The sequence below is a fragment of the Neolamprologus multifasciatus genome, chromosome 7 (assembly GCF_963576455.1).
Source record: "Neolamprologus multifasciatus chromosome 7, fNeoMul1.2, whole genome shotgun sequence".
NCBI lineage: Eukaryota > Metazoa > Chordata > Actinopteri > Cichliformes > Cichlidae > Neolamprologus > Neolamprologus multifasciatus.
In genome coordinates, this window is record NC_140445.1 from 35,477,111 (window position 1) to 35,495,443 (window position 18,333).

At 39.7% G+C, this 18,333-nt stretch overlaps 1 protein-coding gene across 6 annotated transcripts in view; it reads left to right on the forward strand.

The window, feature by feature from the left end:
* The window catches only part of sh3bp2 (SH3-domain binding protein 2), a 35,405-nt gene extending 18,632 nt beyond the window's left edge, over window positions 1-16,773 (forward strand). For 2 of the 6 annotated variants that reach the window (XM_085167243.1, XM_085167242.1), the window contains exons 2-13: window positions 9,506-9,645; window positions 10,335-10,437; window positions 11,505-11,622; window positions 11,831-11,898; window positions 12,325-12,410; window positions 12,506-12,589; window positions 12,694-13,384; window positions 13,571-13,679; window positions 14,250-14,305; window positions 14,573-14,648; window positions 15,035-15,094; window positions 15,203-16,773. In XM_085167243.1, the coding sequence (XP_085023369.1) occupies window positions 9,510-9,645; window positions 10,335-10,437; window positions 11,505-11,622; window positions 11,831-11,898; window positions 12,325-12,410; window positions 12,506-12,589; window positions 12,694-13,384; window positions 13,571-13,679; window positions 14,250-14,305; window positions 14,573-14,648; window positions 15,035-15,094; window positions 15,203-15,331 (1,716 nt within the window). In that variant the 5' untranslated portion in view covers window positions 9,506-9,509 and the 3' untranslated portion in view covers window positions 15,332-16,773. Of the gene's footprint in view, window positions 1-3,783; window positions 9,646-10,334; window positions 10,438-11,504; window positions 11,623-11,830; window positions 11,899-12,324; window positions 12,411-12,505; window positions 12,590-12,693; window positions 13,385-13,570; window positions 13,680-14,249; window positions 14,306-14,572; window positions 14,649-15,034; window positions 15,095-15,202 lie in introns of those variants that run through there. The other 4 variants (XM_085167241.1, XR_014875190.1, XM_085167239.1 and 1 more) reach the window with 4 other exon arrangements.
* The last annotated feature ends 1,560 nt before the right edge of the window (window positions 16,774-18,333 follow it).

The window sequence follows — 18,333 nt, forward strand, 5'->3', positions numbered from 1 at the left end:
GACTCTTTGTCGACATTATGCAAGCATAATGACATTAAGACAAAACTTCCTCTTAAATAACTTAACTTAAATAACCAATAAATATCCTAACATAATTAGAAATACAAGATGCAATATATATTATTAATTTATTACATGTATGAGAGGCACTCATTCAAAAGGAGAGATCGATATTAAACCTTTTGTTCGCAAAGGTTAAAACTTCACCAAAATTCCAGCATAAGATGATTAAGAATTATTATGAACTGTGAATTATGCAAAGCTACTTTAATAGAGTCCAAGAGTATGAAAACAGAGCTAGAAATGGTGGTATCATTATCATAAAATTTTGTAAATAACAAAAATACAACATAGACAGTTGGGAATACTTTGTCGAGAGAGGACTGCTTTACATAACATTATGCAGGAGCAACCAGTAACAGGGCTGAGCTACTGTAAAGGTTCTCAGTCAAACAAACACAAGTCATCAGTTATAAATCACACCTAGTGTGTTTGTGAGACTGTAAACTGCAAGAGAATGCATAAGAGATGAAGAGAAACAGGAGGGTGCAGACACACAGAGGTGAGGCTGAAAGCACGTAGGTGTGAGGCTTTAAAATGAAACTTTCATGCCAACTTTCTTCAAAAACCAAAGTCAAAGCAGGAATGTTGTTGTTGCACACTGAGGGGACAGAGGAAGAACGACGCATGCAAAGTGTAATGTAAGTACTTGTATTTCCTGAGTATTTGCATCCAAAAAATAGCCTGAATTCGTTACAAAAACAGGGCTAGCTGTAATCTGTTGCTTTCACCTCTAAAAACAGGCGATCGATACTTTGCCAATGGCCCATGTTTGCTTTTAAAAAAGAATTTTGTACGGTAAATTAAACCAAGTCTGTTAGCTTTGGTGATTCCTCAGAGAAAAATCCACTTTATTTGTCAGTGGAGATAAGCTTCCATGACGGCCATCAGCTGTGACCTCGGTACTTCCTCAGCAAGGTTTGCGTTAGAAAGACAGAGAACGAGGAGACGTTTACGGGAAATGAGTTCTCATTTTTCGACCCCTGCGTTATGGGGGGAGGGTGGGCATGCAGTCAGACAGCAGAATCTCCATCCTATCTCTCTTCCTTCCTTTCATCCGGTGTACCTTTCTCTTCACCGCTTTTTCTCTTTCTTGCTAAATTACAGTTTGTAATTTGTTACAAACAGCTACTGTAGGATTTTTACCCTTAGAATCTTTCCAACTAAAGACTGTGTGTTTGTGTGCATCAGTCTGAGAGGAATCCTTCCTGCAGCCGTTACAGAAGTGTGACGATGGTGTAGTTCCTGTTGAGTGGCACTGCCATATTTGGACACAGGAAGGAGTGATGCAGGTAGAGAAAGAGGACCTGCTTTTTACTATTTCAGCTTTCTATGAGCCCATCACTGCAGGTGTGTGTGTGGAGAGCAAAAGACTTGTTTCTGTTTCTCTTCTGCTTTTCCAATTTTCCGTGTTAATAAAAAACCAAACAGTCCTACACACCGGTGGTCACTTGTTCTCTGAATTCATTTTACATTAAAAACCGAGGAGATGATACTGGAAAGGCCAGACATTTCCACAAGCTACAGTGCCAAAATTATACACAAAGTATTGCTTCTTGAAAGCTAAAGCTGTTCTAATTCTCAAACATATAAATCCAACTCGTTTTAATGGTTAACCTGCAGGTACAGGTCTCACACTATAGAGCACTGTAGAGCTTATTATAGCAACTTCTTGACAGTGGTTGTGCAGCAACTCCATCGAATGCTCTTGCTGTTGGTGTCCGATTGAAAGCAGTTGTGCCAACCACTTTTGATCACAAGGTGATTGCACAGATCATCAACCGGCAACCTGTCTCCAAATGATCGTTTTTTCACTGACTGTACTGAAAACACTCATCTGCCAAGCGTCTCTTTGCAGTAGAGTAGGACTGGAGTCTATTGGCTGCCCGCTGGTTGTATTCTGGTTCTGGTCTTGCAGTTAAATTGCCATTCTGCAGCAACAAGGTCACTATTTTTGGAGGAATTTCTGAATATCTGTTTAAAATCCTGGACTCTGAATGTAGTTAGTTAATTTGAATTTCTGTGTATGGAGATATGCAACAAATATGCGCTTTTCTCCAATTCATGACTATTAATTGCTATGTTGTCACAAGCAGAATGAATGAAGTTGCTAACTTGACCCCATTCACTTCTAAACTGATAGCAGAGTGATAGCTGACTCAGTCTTATTGCTGTTTTATTACCATGCTGAGACAACAAAGTCACTTGATGGGGGCTGCACATTTTTGCAATAATTTTGACTGTACCCAATCTACAGCAGCTCTTTCCCCTGTTAACACTAGTAGACATATCAGCTGAACGGCTAAAGATCTTAATGACTGGTTCTTTAATCCATTTTTAACTTCTTTAAACTGTACATACATTGGCTAACTTAATGATTGTAGATTTTTTCTTAAAATAAAAGCTTTAAAAATAAAAAATAAAAAAAGGCACTTAGAATCGGTGGTTGCTCAGCATCTGGGCCGTAAACCTGATGAAAGATCACACATGCCAAAAAGAAGAAACCCATCTTTTATTGAAGTTACAGATATATCCAGATTAGGGCTGGTTAGGGCTATTTCCTGGAAGTAACACATGATGGTGTTTATAAAACGTATTCTCAACTCTAAGAAGGTATCCGTGGAAAAAGCAGCAAGCAAATTTATATGATCTGTGCCGTTAACACTTTAGCTGTGTTAATCATTATCACCTGGACAGCTTCACAGAAGTGAGTAAAAGAACACTGATGACTTGAGATAAACCCAAAGTTTCTATTCATGTGTTCACACCTGCAAAAAGTGAAGCTGAACTAATGGAGGAACCATTGTGGTCGGTCATAGGGGAGGTGCAGTGCACTGCAGACATCAAACACAGCACAATGACACTGTTTCCTGGATGGGACAATCTGCATCGGCTGCAGCTGTGTCAGCGGTTACCTGTGACCTTTGAGTCAGCCTGAGGTTGTGAGCAGTGAGGGTCTTTGTTATCTGGTCTAAGCACGAAGCACGCACTTTGCGTGGACATTGGTTAGCGGCGTGCTTTTTTTGTTGTAGACACCTGACAGCTGCTGAGATCTATGACACGTAGACAGTGATGCGTCTGTGCACATCTTACTGTCACAGCGAGTGAGATGAGCCGTGTGGAAAATAAAGGTGGATCCAAATGCAGGCACTTGTAAAGGTGTGATGGTGGTTTATTAAACACAAAAAGGAAATGGACAAACGGCGAACGGAGCAAAGGCTAAACTAAACTGAGAACAAACTGACTACAGAACACGAACCTGGACATGAATGAGAGCGGGTGGAAACAGATGACGGTAGACTGCAGGGAAACACACGGATGAAGCAGGGTGGAAACACAGACGGACCAGCAACTACGATGACAGAGGACACGACTTAAATACACACAGAGAAACATGGGAATTACACACAGGTGGTGGACACAGCTGGGAATAATCAACAAGACGAGACAGAGGGAAAACTGAACACACGCACATGAGACGCAAACCTTCACAATAAAACAGGAAACGAGAACACTACACCAAGACGCAGACCTGAGAGACAGACAGACAGAATGACACATAGAACCTAAACTAAATGTGAGATACAACCGAGCACAAATCCTTAACATGAATAAACAGAAACATAGAATTCTAATAATAATAATAATCCCCATAGTGCCCAAAACCACGACAATTATTCAAAAATAAACTAACAATCCAACACTCAAAATACTGGGTTGAAACTGACCCAGAACCGTGACACTTAGTTTGATCTGTGGTCTGTGAATAAAATGATAGCTCACAACAAAAGAACGCAACAGGAAAAACTACACAAGCCTCTCCTCTAGTTGATTTTTGGTTTTGATAGCAGTTGTGTGTGCAGCTCACAAATCCAACTCCTGACATCATTGTTACCATGACACCATCTGTCCACTACAGCTCTAGTGGACATGACGTATCAAACAAAGAAAATTACCTGGACTTTTCCAGTTAATTGTATTTTGTTGTATTGTATGCTCCAGTTACAGTCTTTCCAGGATAGGCAGGCCAATCAACCTCCTATTGGGATGCCCAGGTAATTTTCAACATCCCATTGGGATGTTGCTATAAAAGGGGGATTTAGCTGCATTCTTTCCTAAGACCAGCAGGGGGCGACTCCCCTGGTTGTGTAAACAATTGTGGTTATATAGAAGTCTATGAGAGAACGACAATTTTTCTCATCTGATCTATGACTGTCAAGTCCTGATAGGTTTACGGCTTCTGTAGAGAATTAAATTTCTAATTTGTTACTATATCATGCGGCATTTTGAAACATGGTCACCATTACAGTCAAACAGATAATAAACAGGATATAATTACTCATATGATACTGATATGTTGCTACTATCTGTATGTGCAGTGTATCTAGGAATGGCTTTTTTCGATATCTTTATATAACAAGCCTTGCAACACATCAGAAATGTGATTATGATTTTCAATCAAGTTAAACTACTGATTAAAGTCCCACAAGATTAACATTGCGCATTACATTCGTGGAACTTAGCGGTGTTTCTATCATGGCTGGGGTTTGGTGTACACAAACACACAGAAACCCAATGAAAACATTAGAGAGGGGAAGTATTCCTTCTCAGGTTTAATTTAAGGCTTTTCACATCCATGCTGGTGGATGCACGAGGCTTTTCAATCATGGATTACTTTGGCAGTAAAGGTTTTCTTCCCCTGAGCTGTGCCTTAAAGGTCCCATAATATGAGGATAAGTTAGGTTGAGCACAGAAAGCTACTTCAATAAAAAGATTATGTTAAAGTCTCTGCATTTGTTTTAATTTATATTGTATCATTATAAGTTAAAACTTTAACCCATTTAATTTGAAATCTAATGTCATCCAGTGGAACATACTGTGCTGTATTCTGTTAATTAGAAAGAGTTTGCTTGTATTCCTTTGCAACAGCACTGTTCTATGAGCTCACACAAACAGTTCCTAGGACTTGAATCATCGGGGGATTTCCATTCAAAAACTGAACTAGTTTCAATTTCAGTTTGAAAATGAGCAGTCAGCCTGCTAACATGAGTCCACACATTACACCATGCAGCCTATAGTGTCTTCATGCCCCCTTCTGAGTTTCTTCAGCTTGCTGGAGAGCATATCTGAGATGAGGACACGTTGTGTACGACTTGAATCGTTGGCCCGGCGTTTCGTAATTGTGTTTGTCTTTTTCCTGCAGTAGTTTTTTCACAGTCATCTTCTCGGGAAGACAAATTTAGATGCTACGTGAATGATAGCTGGATTCTATTTACTTTGTCACGATGTCTGCTGATTTCTACTCTTGATTAATTTGCAGGCATTGAACTAAACTTTAACTTCCGTCTCAGGTGAAGAGCAAATAGGCACTGGCACACAGTTTAAATGTGGAAGATAATTTTAAACTACCGCTCGGGGCAGACATTGTGTTTGTGTCCAGAGAGGAAATGTGTTTGAATGTGTCTGGTATGTGGGCTGTGCGTCTCTTCCTGAGAAACAGCAGTTCTCTGATTAGCATCTCTTCAGGAACTTTAAAAAAGCAGTAGGTGAGGTGAGCGGGTTTGAAGCTAAATCACACCGCTTTTTTTTTTTGTTTGTTCTTTCAGGATGAACCCACGGCAAGCTCGGTTGTATTTGGCAGAAGGTTGTTTTTTTTAATGGGGTTTTTTCTGGTCACCGTATTTTGGTCATTAAATAAGTCATGCAAGAACCACATGATGGGAGAAGCAAATGTGATATCAGCATCCAGAAAGCCTGTCAGCGTGCTGATGGGGAAACTTTGTGTTTCATTGTTTTACTTGTTAGGAAGTGATCTAATGCGACACTACTAGGGGAATTTTTTATTTATTTATTTGGACAGGATTTCCTTTCCATGCCGTCTCTGCTCTGCTATATTTAAAGAATGTCTTCATTTGGATGATATTAAATATGATTTTTGAGAGCAAAGTTGAATTATTAGGCTAAGTTGAAGCAACCAAGTCAAGATGTGCTGATGTGGGCCACATTTGGGCCAAATATTCAGTGCTACCTGTGGGATTGTTTGGCTAACTGTGTGCAAACTGAGCTACAGTGATGATCGAGTAGCTTAGGTAACTTAAGTTTAGGTATCATACAAAGCTTATGGATGTTTGGATGGATGCATGTTTTGGTTTCTTTTTTAAATACAGTTTGACGGCCATGCAGATTATGAGAGTTGAACAAAAGACACAACAAAACATGAGTTCAAGGAGAGAACTGCAGAAGAAACCAGTGGGGGGTTGGGGGGTTCGCTAATTCCCACAAATTCCCACTACTACTTTTGACTCTGATCTTTCTCCTCTGTCAGTGGAAAAAGAATTAACACATTTCCCAGGGAATATAAAGGTGTTGAGTACGCAGTCACATCGCCATCGTGTTGTTTCTGTTGTGAGGATGAGGACTTCATGAAATCCTTATCGGACAATAAGCGGCAGCTGACCTCACTCGGGCTGAGATGAGATGAAGTGCAGAATGTCTGGCGTGCCTGTTCGTTTGTGTCTGTGCTGAGGTCTGTATCGGATAGTTATCAGTAAACATTACATGGGCCCAGGCGAAAAACAAACCACAAGATAGCTTTGGTATGTCTTTTTGAAGTCCCCCACACATACACAGATATGAAGGAGGGCAGACTGAGGTCATAAACAGGCTGAAGTTTCACCCTGTGATGTATTTGAGGCCTGCATGTGTTATCAGCTAACAGGTTTAATTCCTTCCATCTGTCCGTGCAAATACATTTTGTTCTAGTTCTCAAAGTAGGCTGCTTTGGTTGAATTATGACCAGGGTGTGGTGATGTGGAGCAAATCTGCCAGAGCGGGGGAGCTGCTGCCAGTCCTGGCAGACTTTGCCCTAACCACAGCTTCTTCAGTCTAAGCTGTTGCAATATTTCTATTCCTCATCTTCATTATGTTCGATCATATTCTCACCATTCAAAATATTCAGAGCAGAATAAATACATTTCCTCTAAATCTCTTTGGTATATAAGAGACTGAGGCTGATTTTAAATGATTCAGTTACCTGGTCACTAAAACATCTAACAGAGGAGGAGCTCTTATGCACACCCTAAATGGTGCTACAGATTAGAGAAAATAGTTCACTACATGAGCTGGCATGCTAATCGCTAGCATGTGTGACATACTGTATGTAAACATGCTAGTTGGCTAACAGCAGGTTAGCCAACTATCAAACAGTATGCTTGAATCAACAGTATGCTTCAAACAATGTCTTGGAAACCACATTGTCATTGGTTGAGTCAAAGGGGCCCACGTTCCTGCAACAGTTTATTTTTTTCTAAAAACAGACCTTCAGAAATAAGCAGAGCTTTAAGTCTCGGGCTCTTTTTTTATTTTTTTATCTCCTGCATGTAATTAAATTTTACTCTAAAGTGTGGGGTGTTTATCCTCATTCATTCATCATCGCCTCACCTAGTTTATTTGAAATACTCTGAAGTCTAAAGCATAACACAAAAACTGACTTTGGCATGAGTCATTTTCAAGGTGTCTTGTTTTTTTAAAGCAGCCCTGCCAGGATCTGCGCTTCAACATCAGTAAATGAATGCATGCCCATTTAATTCTCAAGGTCTTTTTATCTCAGGGAAAGGGGGTGGATTTTGGCACCAACTAAATCTTCCTAAATACTTCATTCCTTGACTTCTTTCCAACTCAGGCTAGCAGATGCTGGTGATAAACTGCAAGTTATACATAAACACTTTAGATCATGAAGGAATGTTTATTTTCACTACCCCCACCCCCCTGTCTCTTTCTATCACACCCACATTTTTTTTTTTCACATTACATCTTGAAAACTCAAAAAAGGACACAGGATGTTATGCATTTCCTGCGTGAACTAAATATGTGCCTTTGCCCATGCAAAAATTCAAGGTTCCTGTTACGTAGGTCCACCACCTTAGTCTGAGTGTCTTTATGAGTGAGACAGATAGATATCAGCAGAGGCCATCAGAGAGAGCTGCGGCAAAAAGCAGAAAATGAGACAGACTTAAAAATTGGATGGCTAAATTGCCCTCAGTTTGGATTTGATGGGAAAGTAAATGCCACAGAGGACAGAAACAAAAGGTTTCTTGTTTCTATTATGGATATCCTGCCAGCGTTAGCTTCTACTATGTTAGCCTCCACAGTCAGCATACTGAGGGAGAACGCTGCCATTCAGATCTTCACCAAGAAGCTCAACAGGAGGTAGGCAACACCTGCATCAGGTGTAAGAGCAGGAATTTGCAGAAGAAAGGTTTTTGAAATTGACAAAAAGATGTTTCATTCTTTTAGTGATCTTTGTCCAGCTGTGGTGAGCTACCCAAGCCAGGCAGCATTTCCTGAGCAGCACAGTGGACACAGCAAGGCTATAACTCTCCATCTGCTAGTCCACTGGCATGTGTCCCATTAGCAGTATAGAGTTTCATAGCACATGATATGTTATCTTAGTTGATCCTTCATTTCTGACAGTGTCACAATTTGTTTGTCTTTAGTTTGTGACTTTTGATTCACAACTAATGATTAGAGATTCCTATCCACACCAGACGAGTAGCCGAGCATTACTCATGTTACTACGGAATTTGACTGAGTAATAAATGTAATTTAATTTAGTTTAACAGAAAAGGAGTGAAATAGTCATTTTGTTTTACTCACTCCCTGTCATGACTGCTTATCCAGCAGTCATTAACTAACCGATTTTTAATTCTACAAAATAAATGCTGTTTTTTTTATTGATGATATAAATCATGAAATAATTCGTATTTAAAAGCTGTTGAGAAATGGTTTGCTCAGGACCAGTTATTTGGTTTAGGTGTTTCCAGGACGGTTTATCTTTGGGCAAGATACTGAACCCTGAGTTTCCCCTGCTGCCTGCATGAATGTTGGAAAGCACTTAGGCTTGGATAAAAGCTCAGTATGAATGTGTGACTGTGTGAATGAGACTTGTAGTAGAAGCTGCTTTGAGTGCTCAGCTGAGTAGAGAGGTGTTTTATGAGTACTAATCTGTTCATCACTTTATAATTCCACTTCTATGAGCGTGCACAGCCCAAAAACAGGCTTCGCCGTTGGATGTTTTGAGTGGCCGGTCTTAAGTCTGGGGTGGTCTTATCGCCATCTCTGCTCCAAATATGTTTCAGGGTATATGGGAGAACAAATAAGTCATTTATTTGTTTTGTTATGAACTGCTGAGTGCCTTCTAGTTTTCTGTGTGAGAGCTGATGTAGCTCAGAACGCCCTCAAGCTAAAGGGGATAGGAAGCAGGTTTGCTAGCAGAGAGGATGTGGTCCTGCCTCTGTGCTGCCTCCTCAAAGCTACTTGGTTTTTGTTTGTTAGCTTATTTATGCTGGCATTCATTTCCTAAACATTTCTGCGATCTTGTGCGACTAGAGAGATTACAGTTTCACCTGACTGACAGAAAAATATTCTGTCCTCTGCTCTGCCGTAGAACCATGTCATCTCCAGAGATGTGCTGGCCGGTGCCAATGCGAGCCATTGGGGCTCAGAACCTCCTCACCATGCCAGGAGGGGTAACCACTGCAGGATACCTCCACAAGAAGGGAGGCAGTCAATTCAGCCTAATGAAATGTGAGTTGAAAGGCAGACATGAAAGAGCAATATCTACTTACATTCTCATCACTGATACAGCACCTTTTACACCACCATGAAAACATTCTTAATACATACAGTGGGGCAAAAAAGTATTTAGTCAGCCACCGATTGTGCAAGTTCCTCCACTTAAAATGATGACAGAGGTCAGTAATTTGCACCAGAGGTACACTTCAACTGTGAGAGACAGAATGTGAAAAAAAAATCCATGAATTCACATGGTAGGATTTGTAAAGAATTTATTCGTAAATCAGGGTGGAAAATAAGTATTTGGTCAATAACAAAAATACAACTCAATACTTTGTAACATAACCTTTGTTGGCAATAACAGAGGTCAAACGTTTACTATAGGTCTTTACCAGGTTTGCACACACAGTAGCTGGCATTTTGGCCCATTCTTCCATGCAGATCTTCTCAAGAGCAGTGATGTTTTGGGGCTGTCGCCGAGCAACACGGACTTTCAACTCCCGCCACAGATTTTCTATGGGGTTGAGGTCTGGAGACTGGCTAGGCCACTCCAGGACTTTCAAATGCTTCTTACGGAGCCACTCCTTTGTTGCCCGGGCGGTGTGTTTTGGATCATTGTCATGTTGGAAGACATGGGGAAACTTGCACAATTGGTGGCTGACTAAATACTTTTTTGCCCCACTGTATTGCCTGCCTTCCAGGGCCACTGAGGTACATCATCATCCACAAGGGCTGCGTGTACTACTTTAAGAGCAGTACCTCTGCTGCACCACAGGGGGCGTTTTCTCTCAATGGCTACAACAGGTCAGTAGAAGACATTTTCCTACATAAATAAACATACTAAACTGAGTGCTTCAGGCTCAAGGGTGAAGCCTGTGCCAACGTCTATATATTGTTGTGTGAAGATTAGGTGCACTTTGAGGTTAATGATTCTGACATGGGTGTCACTTCCTCCTGAGCCGCAGAAACCCACGTGTTTTTTGACGACTGTGATTAGACTGTTACTCTCTCCTTTGGACCCATAATGTTTTGTGTGCTTATTCGGGGCTTTATTATTCTGGGACTCAGCCCCATCGACGCTCACATCCCACCGGTTTAATTTAAGCTTTATTACAGCATGACATCTATGTAAATGGTAATTGTAAATAATAAGGTTTAATGCAGGAAAAGGTTAAGTACTTGCTTTAAAAATGGGCCTTCAGTACCGAGTACACCTGAAGCTCCAGGAATGTTAGACCTGAGCTCAAGGGTATATAAAGGAGTGTTCTTAAAACTGAGAAGAACAAATATATGTAGATAGCTGACCAGGCTGCCATCAAGAGAGAGGGAGAGGGAGGGAGTGTTTACAGTAGGCAGCTGTCAGGGCACCTGAAAAACTCCCCAGGAAGCAACACTTAGCACATAACAGCTGCCTCACAAAAAGTGTGGCAAACATCCCCATCAAAACATCACTGTATTTAGATTCCCTCATGTTTGCTGCTTTGTGACATTTGATTGATGAAGGGATGGTCAAGAAGCTCAGGGTGTTTCTTCAGGGCTTCCCCACAGAGAGTGATTGCCATCTTATTGCATTTCCTAGTCTATACAGTATGTGTGAATGGGGTTTAAGGAGGGAAGAAGGTTGTCTGATCCCAGCCTCAATCAATGCCAGTGATTCAGCAATAATTCAGACTAAAATTATTTACAACAAACTCCTTGATTTTTTTCATACTTATGTATATTACATCCAAATAAGGTTGTAATTATATCAATTACAGGGGGCTCATTAGCAGCACCCAGGTGTACTTTGTTGTTGTTATTGCACATTTCCCATGACATCAAATAATGTGGAGCACTAATATATCTTATCTTACATTTGTCCTCTTCTTCAGAGTGATGAGAGCAGCAGAGGAGACAACATCGAGCAATGTTTTTCCTTTCAAGATCGTCCACTTCAGTAAGAAACACAGGACGTGGTTCTTCTCAGCAGCCAGTGAGGATGAGAGGAGGGTAAGAGTACAAAAATTTGACCTCCCTGCCAAGCGATTTATTGAGAACTTAGCATAACTTTAGAGCCTGAGAAGAATTTTTAGTCTTTGCCTTTGTCTCAACTATGGTATTATTTCAGTATTTATGCTAAAATTGTTTGGGGTTTGTTTCAATTTAAATGCTGCAGTTTCACATTATCACGTGTTGTATTTTGCTTGATGTCTTACAGAAATGGATGCGATACCTTCGGAAAGAAATAGACCACTATAACGACAGGAAAGAGGCCCACCTACCAAGGTAACCTCAATGAACTCGATCATATTTCACCACACTATAAAAATATAGATTATACATGTATTGTTGTAAGAAAACTACAGACATGGGACAAATAAAGTACTTAGTACTGTGAAAACCCAAGTACAGCCTTACTGCTTCCATAGGAATTAAGAGGTAATAGCAGCCAGGTGTGGTCAATTAAATGCACAATTAGCCAATCATCAGCAAGTGCGACCACCTCTATAAAAGCTGAAAGAAAAAAAATAATGGAAAAACATGTCTAAAAATAATTTTATACCATTTATGCTTCATTAGTCATCTACGTTTTTCAGTGTAGATTTTTCTGGCTCGCGTACTTTCATTGAAATCTCAGTGAGCCTACAGTCAATAAAATCCATTTTTTGGCATATTATTTGTTAATTATGTCTCCATCTTTGTTTGTGACAGTGACTCAGATTCAGATGCAGACAGTTTCTATGGCACAATCGAGAGGCCGATGGATGTGAAACATCTTGTTGATACCACCGAAATTAGTAAGACAACAACAATGAATATCCATGGATAATATATAAGCTTATATGGCATTTGTGCATTAATAAATTGTTGCACCTCTTCTTTCTATGTGAAGATTACAGCGATGACGATGATGATGATGATGACGATGAGGAGGACTATCTGAAGCCAGACAGTGAATGTTCGCCAACATCTCCAGGTGACCACCTCAACCTCTTTCCCTGTACTTATGGCTCCTTAACACAAAGATCTTTACCTGAAACAGGAAGCAATACTGACTCTCTCTATTCATTACCTCGTCAGGTCGACCCACAGGTCCACCGCCCTCTTACCCTCCTCCACCTGTGCCAGTGACATTCCCCCACCGTCAAGACTCCAGTCCAGGCCAAAAAAGCCTCCTCCCTCCCATCCCATTACAACTGAAAGCCCCTACCTCTCCGCTCCCCAGGAAACCTTCACCTTGTCCACCCTCTCCGTGCATAAAGAAGGAGTCTACCAAAGGCCCACCCCCACCTTTACCTTTTGCCCCTCACTTACAGAATCCTTTTCCTTCCACACCTCCACCTATTCCTCCCAATGCAAAGAAACCAGGCAGGTCAACCTCCGTGGGAGTAACAGCAAATGACAAAAGAGACTGGAGGCCTACGCCGTCTGTTTCAGTCCAGTCACCAGCTACTTTGCCCATCTGTGAAAAACTAGACAGGCTTATCCTAAATGGCCCCTGTCCCCCTCACTCTGGCGGGAGCCAGTCACTAGAAAACAGCTACCGCCGTAATAAGCCGAACATGCCTGTTCCACCATGCCCAAACACAAATGTATCTCTCAGTCTAACGTCCTCCAGTCACCCACCACTGCCTGGTCACCCTTCACACTCCCCGCTACCTAAACCTGGACTACTCAATAAGCCATCTATACCCAAACCTCCTTTACCTTTAGTAGGAGTCAAGCCATCAATGCCTCCACCCAAGCCCAAGTCGCCAGGAACACCCTTTCAGTAAGTCTGACTTAAACAGTGAAATTCAGGTTGATTTTTATGATCAAAAAATTAATTGAAAGGAAAACATCCACAATCATTCTAAAGCTGTCTTACTGACACTGTTTTATTGGTTCATGTATAAAATAGGTATGTAAAGACAACATAAAAGTTTCCCTGCATCACTAAGGCATGTTTTTTCACCAGAAGAACATCTCCAGAGGGCCAGAGCTTCCGTTCCATCAACGACGAAACTGCAGCTTTCAGGAGGAAACGAGACTCGACCGCGTATGACTCTGACGAAGACTATGAGAATGTAAGAGAGACTGAAATGATGTGTCAGCTGATAAAAATGCTAAATTACTGTGGAAATACATGCTGCTTTAGATAACCGCTTGTATCATCATGACTGAGCCCAGGGAAATCCCTTTTGTTTTAAAAGTCATTTTATCTGGGCTGCATATTAGTCTTTATGAACTGCCTTCAAAATTCACTAAAGCAAACGAAAAAGAAACAAAAATCACAGCATCAGCTGATTCTGAGGCGCTCAGGTGGGAGGAAGTCATAATCCAATCATAATAATCTTATTTTCTGCTAAAACAACTATTTTATGCCAATTTTTCAAATCATGAAGTTGAAGCAATTCAATTTTTATTAAACACTGAAACAAGATATTGAAATTTGAGCCATGCTTTGTTATAGGCAGTGCCAGGCCGACATGCTTATGATCTAAACTGTAGTATCTTTATGTGACCTGTGTAGTTATTATAACACACAATTTTGTTCTTTATGTTTCACTGCTGTATATCTGAGCAGAGATCTCAGCCTCGTGAGAGCCTAGTAACAGTAATGAATTGAGTTTAATCAGTTGTTTCTGTATCTGCAGGTCCAGCTGCCAGACTCTGTGTTCATTGATTCGAATGAAACCAGCTTCGTAGAAAAGTACGTATCTCACTTTTAGTTTTTACATTTAGAGCTGGAAGCTGAAACGGTTCTTCAGTAAACTAAGCAGTGCTGCTTTTTGTTTTTTCTGCCCTCTAGTGGCAAAACAGTGCATTTCTTTCTGCTTGTGTTTTTCTTTCTATGAGCCTCACTTCAGTTTTAACTGAACTACTACTACTTATTTAAGTGCCTTACTTTTAACATGGGGCAGTTGCTTTATGTTTTCCTCTGATAACTCATAACCGGTGATCATTTTTCTGTTTGTAGGTTATTCAAAGAGAGTCCAACTCCTCCACATGATGGACTGTACGCCATCAGAAAATCAGGAACCAAAACAACAAAGGTAAAAAATAAAAATATTTAATAACAAAAAATTATAAAATAAAATAATAGTTTCCAGTACAGCATAATGGAAATTTGTGTTACTGAGAGATGCTTAACATTAAGTAACTCTGAAGCACCAGCTCCTGAAAGCTAATGATTATGATTGCCATATATGAAATATCTTTCGTCATTCTGGGCTGAAAAATCTATCTCGCTGCCGTAAAAGGTTTAATAATAATTGTAAACAGCAACAGTCAATATGATCTAATCAATAAATGTGTACATTTTCTGAATACTTCATTTTTATTTTTTTACAGTTTTTGGGTAGACAGTATTATTTTAATAATAATAAAAGAGCTTCTGATATCTAGGCCTAAATAAAATCATTTTTGGTGTGTTATCCAGGTGCTGGTGGTGTGGGACATCAGTATAGGCAAAGCCAGAAACTACAGACTGTTTGAAGAGGTAAGAAACCTGCTGTTGTATTTTAGCTGTATGGTATAAGTGCCTATTATGTTTTGTAAGTAAGTTACACGTCAGACTAATAAAGCTTTCTGTTGGGTGTTTTGGCAGGGTGACTGTATATTTCTGGAAGCTGATTTGACCTTCCCCAATCTGTCTACACTGATCGAACACTACTACTGCCAACCTCTTCCTCACCACGGCTCACTATGTCTCCAGAAGCCCTACACAAAGACGTGAGCACTTTCACAGGCGGCTTGCTGAACTGTAGCTGAACCCAGAGGACACCAAAGCAGCTGAAATCAGTGCAGAAGACTCAGACGGTGCACTGGGCTGCACCTTAAACATGGAGAAAACTATACAAACTAGACTCTCACCTTGACAAATCTACACTCAGTGAGATATTTCCATCATGGCAAACTTTCTAAAAAGAAATCTACCAAACTCTCTAAGGGATCAAACATCTGTAAAAGAAAATCAGAAATCTGCTGCAAATTCCTGATGTTTGATGTAAAGTGAGCAATGGTTGTGATGTGTTTTGGCCACAAAGGGGCGCTGTGACACCAAATGCTAGCATTAAAAAACATTGACGTTTCTGCGTTGGCCCAGCAATGGTCTAACAAACTGCCTAGATTGTCCTCTCCCTCATGCCCTGTGACAGCTGGGATAGGCTCCAGCACTGCAGCGCATAGATAAAGGGAAATGGATGGATGGTTTACACGTTTTGAAAATGATATAAAGTATAGCTTTAATATTGAGCTTAAATGGATGAGAGCAAGAAGAACTTTAATGATGCCAGCACAGAAGTTGAATAGTATTAAAAAAGTAATTAAGATAATTATTACATATAATTAATTAAGTTTAATTTTAAAAAATACATTCTTATAATTCTCAGTGACCGTCTGTGCTCCTCATACTAACCAGAACACATCATTAGATATATATTATTAGTATCGATCTCATGAGGATTAACATATTTTAATTTGTGAGACTAAAAACGATGATGATGGAAACAATTCTTTAGATTTAAATAATATTCAGTCGTTCTTAAAGTTGGTCCAAAAGTAAACATTCAGTTCGTTTAATGCTGATAACTTGATTGGTTTGAATAGATTTCTGACTATCTGGAGGTACTGAGGTGTAAACGTGGATACTGGGACAGACTTGCTGTCCTTTATCTTCAAAAAGACTCCAGTCTGTCCACTTTGTCCCAAGTGTGTCGTCCCAACCAGATGCAACTAACTGATGCGCAAGTGTCAAAATCATAGCAAACTATCAGCTTCATCTTTGTGCCATTTGCAGGCAAACTTTTTCCTCTGGGTGCAACGTCCAAAACTAGTGGCTGTGATGTATGCTTATCCATGAGAACTGAATTAACATTAGAAAAAGTAGAACATTAGAGGCAGAAATGTTCTCTTTGTCAGGTTTCTTCTTTCAGAAATGAACAACGACATACAACACTGTCAATAAAAAAAAAAAACTCATTTATTTACAAAAACAAACTGATGTAATTGACTTTTTTTTGTGTATTTGTGTGTTCTGTTTGTACAGCACTATAAAATGTTCCTCTATATTTATATGTAAATCTTATTCTAATTTGTAAAAAAAAAAAGTGTATCTAAACTGTAAATATTCTGTTTTTTTTACTTAAATATATTATTAGAGATTATTATAAAAGAAAACTTGGAGTGTCTCGTTCATAACACACAGCAACAGTGGTTAGATCCTGAATACATCACTAGTATTTTTTCCAGCTGTTCTCAAATACACTCACTTGCTTTATTAACTGAACTGTCTGATTCTCCCATCACATGCCAAAGGTGCTCTACTGATCTGAGATCTGGTGACTGGAGAGGTCAACCTTATATACTGGAACAATCCCAGTACATCAGCAGTTTCTCATTTTCTCAAACCACTCAACCATGTCAGATTTAAAGTGACTTAAATCTCCTCTCTTCCCCATCCTGATGCTCGGTGTGAACTTCAGCAGGTTGTCTTCCATTGGCTTGTTGCCATGTAATCGGCTTGAATTTATCTGTTTAGATCATATAGTTGCTTCAGGAAGCATTCAGACCCCTTTGTTAAGACTTTATATCAACGGTGTCAAAATCACTAGGTACAGCCCAATTTGATTGTTAGTCAGTATGAACCGTTGCCTAATAACCTTTAAAAAGATACTGCCAAATCGTCCCCGTTTGTTTCACTGTAAAGATGTTTAACTACATACAAATCCCTGAGATGTCTTAAGAAAGTGAAGTGCAGTTTCGACAATATGTCTCATGTCTCTATGTTATACTGAAATATTCCGTTAATCTAAAGCAGTGGTTCCCAAAGTGTGGCCTGGGGGCCCTAGTGGACTACAAAGGTACTGCAGGTGGGCCTCAATAATAACAGCAATTCATTTATTTATATATAGAAAAAAAAAAGTGAATTAAAATGGTAACTGGGGTTGGTTAGTTTTTGATATTCGTCATTTGTCTGGCCTAAATTTACTGCTCTGTATTGAGGTTTTTGTCTCAGTGACAGGTGGGTCACACATTGGCCTTAACACTTTGCATATGACTGGGTAGCACAAACAATTGATAACCAACAAACTGTGATTTTTATGACTTTTAAATAAAGTTTTCATGCACTCTTGACTTTGGGAAATGATCTAAAGAAACCTACCAGCACAGCTATTTGGGCTTACATTTGACAATATTGTAAAATTGACCAAAATAAATAAATAAATTGTTTTTCTGGACAGTTTTTACATTCTCCAAAGCAATCAGACAGGGTGGATTGAGCCATGGTTCCTGCATCCAGGCCTTATGTTTGACACCCCTGCCTTACATGGATAAAACAAGTATTGCTTATCTACTCTGTAGATAAAAAATATTAAACTTTAATAAAAGTTTAATAAAAAGCCAAAACTTAGATCTCTCATTCACAAAAGTACTCACATTCTTTGGGCAGCACATATAGCTTTTGGTCATCCTGACCACGTAAAGGTCTCACACACGTGGATTCAGGCAGTTTTTTTCATCCCTTTTCACAGATCCTTTCAAGCTCTATTAGATTGAATGGGAAGCCTCTTTGAACTGCTGTCTTCAGGCCTCACCACAGATATAATATGAGGTGTAAGGCTGGGCTTTCGCTGGATTTTTCATATATATGTGTGTGTGTGTATATATATATATATATATATATATATATATATATATATATATATATATATATATATATATATATATATATATATA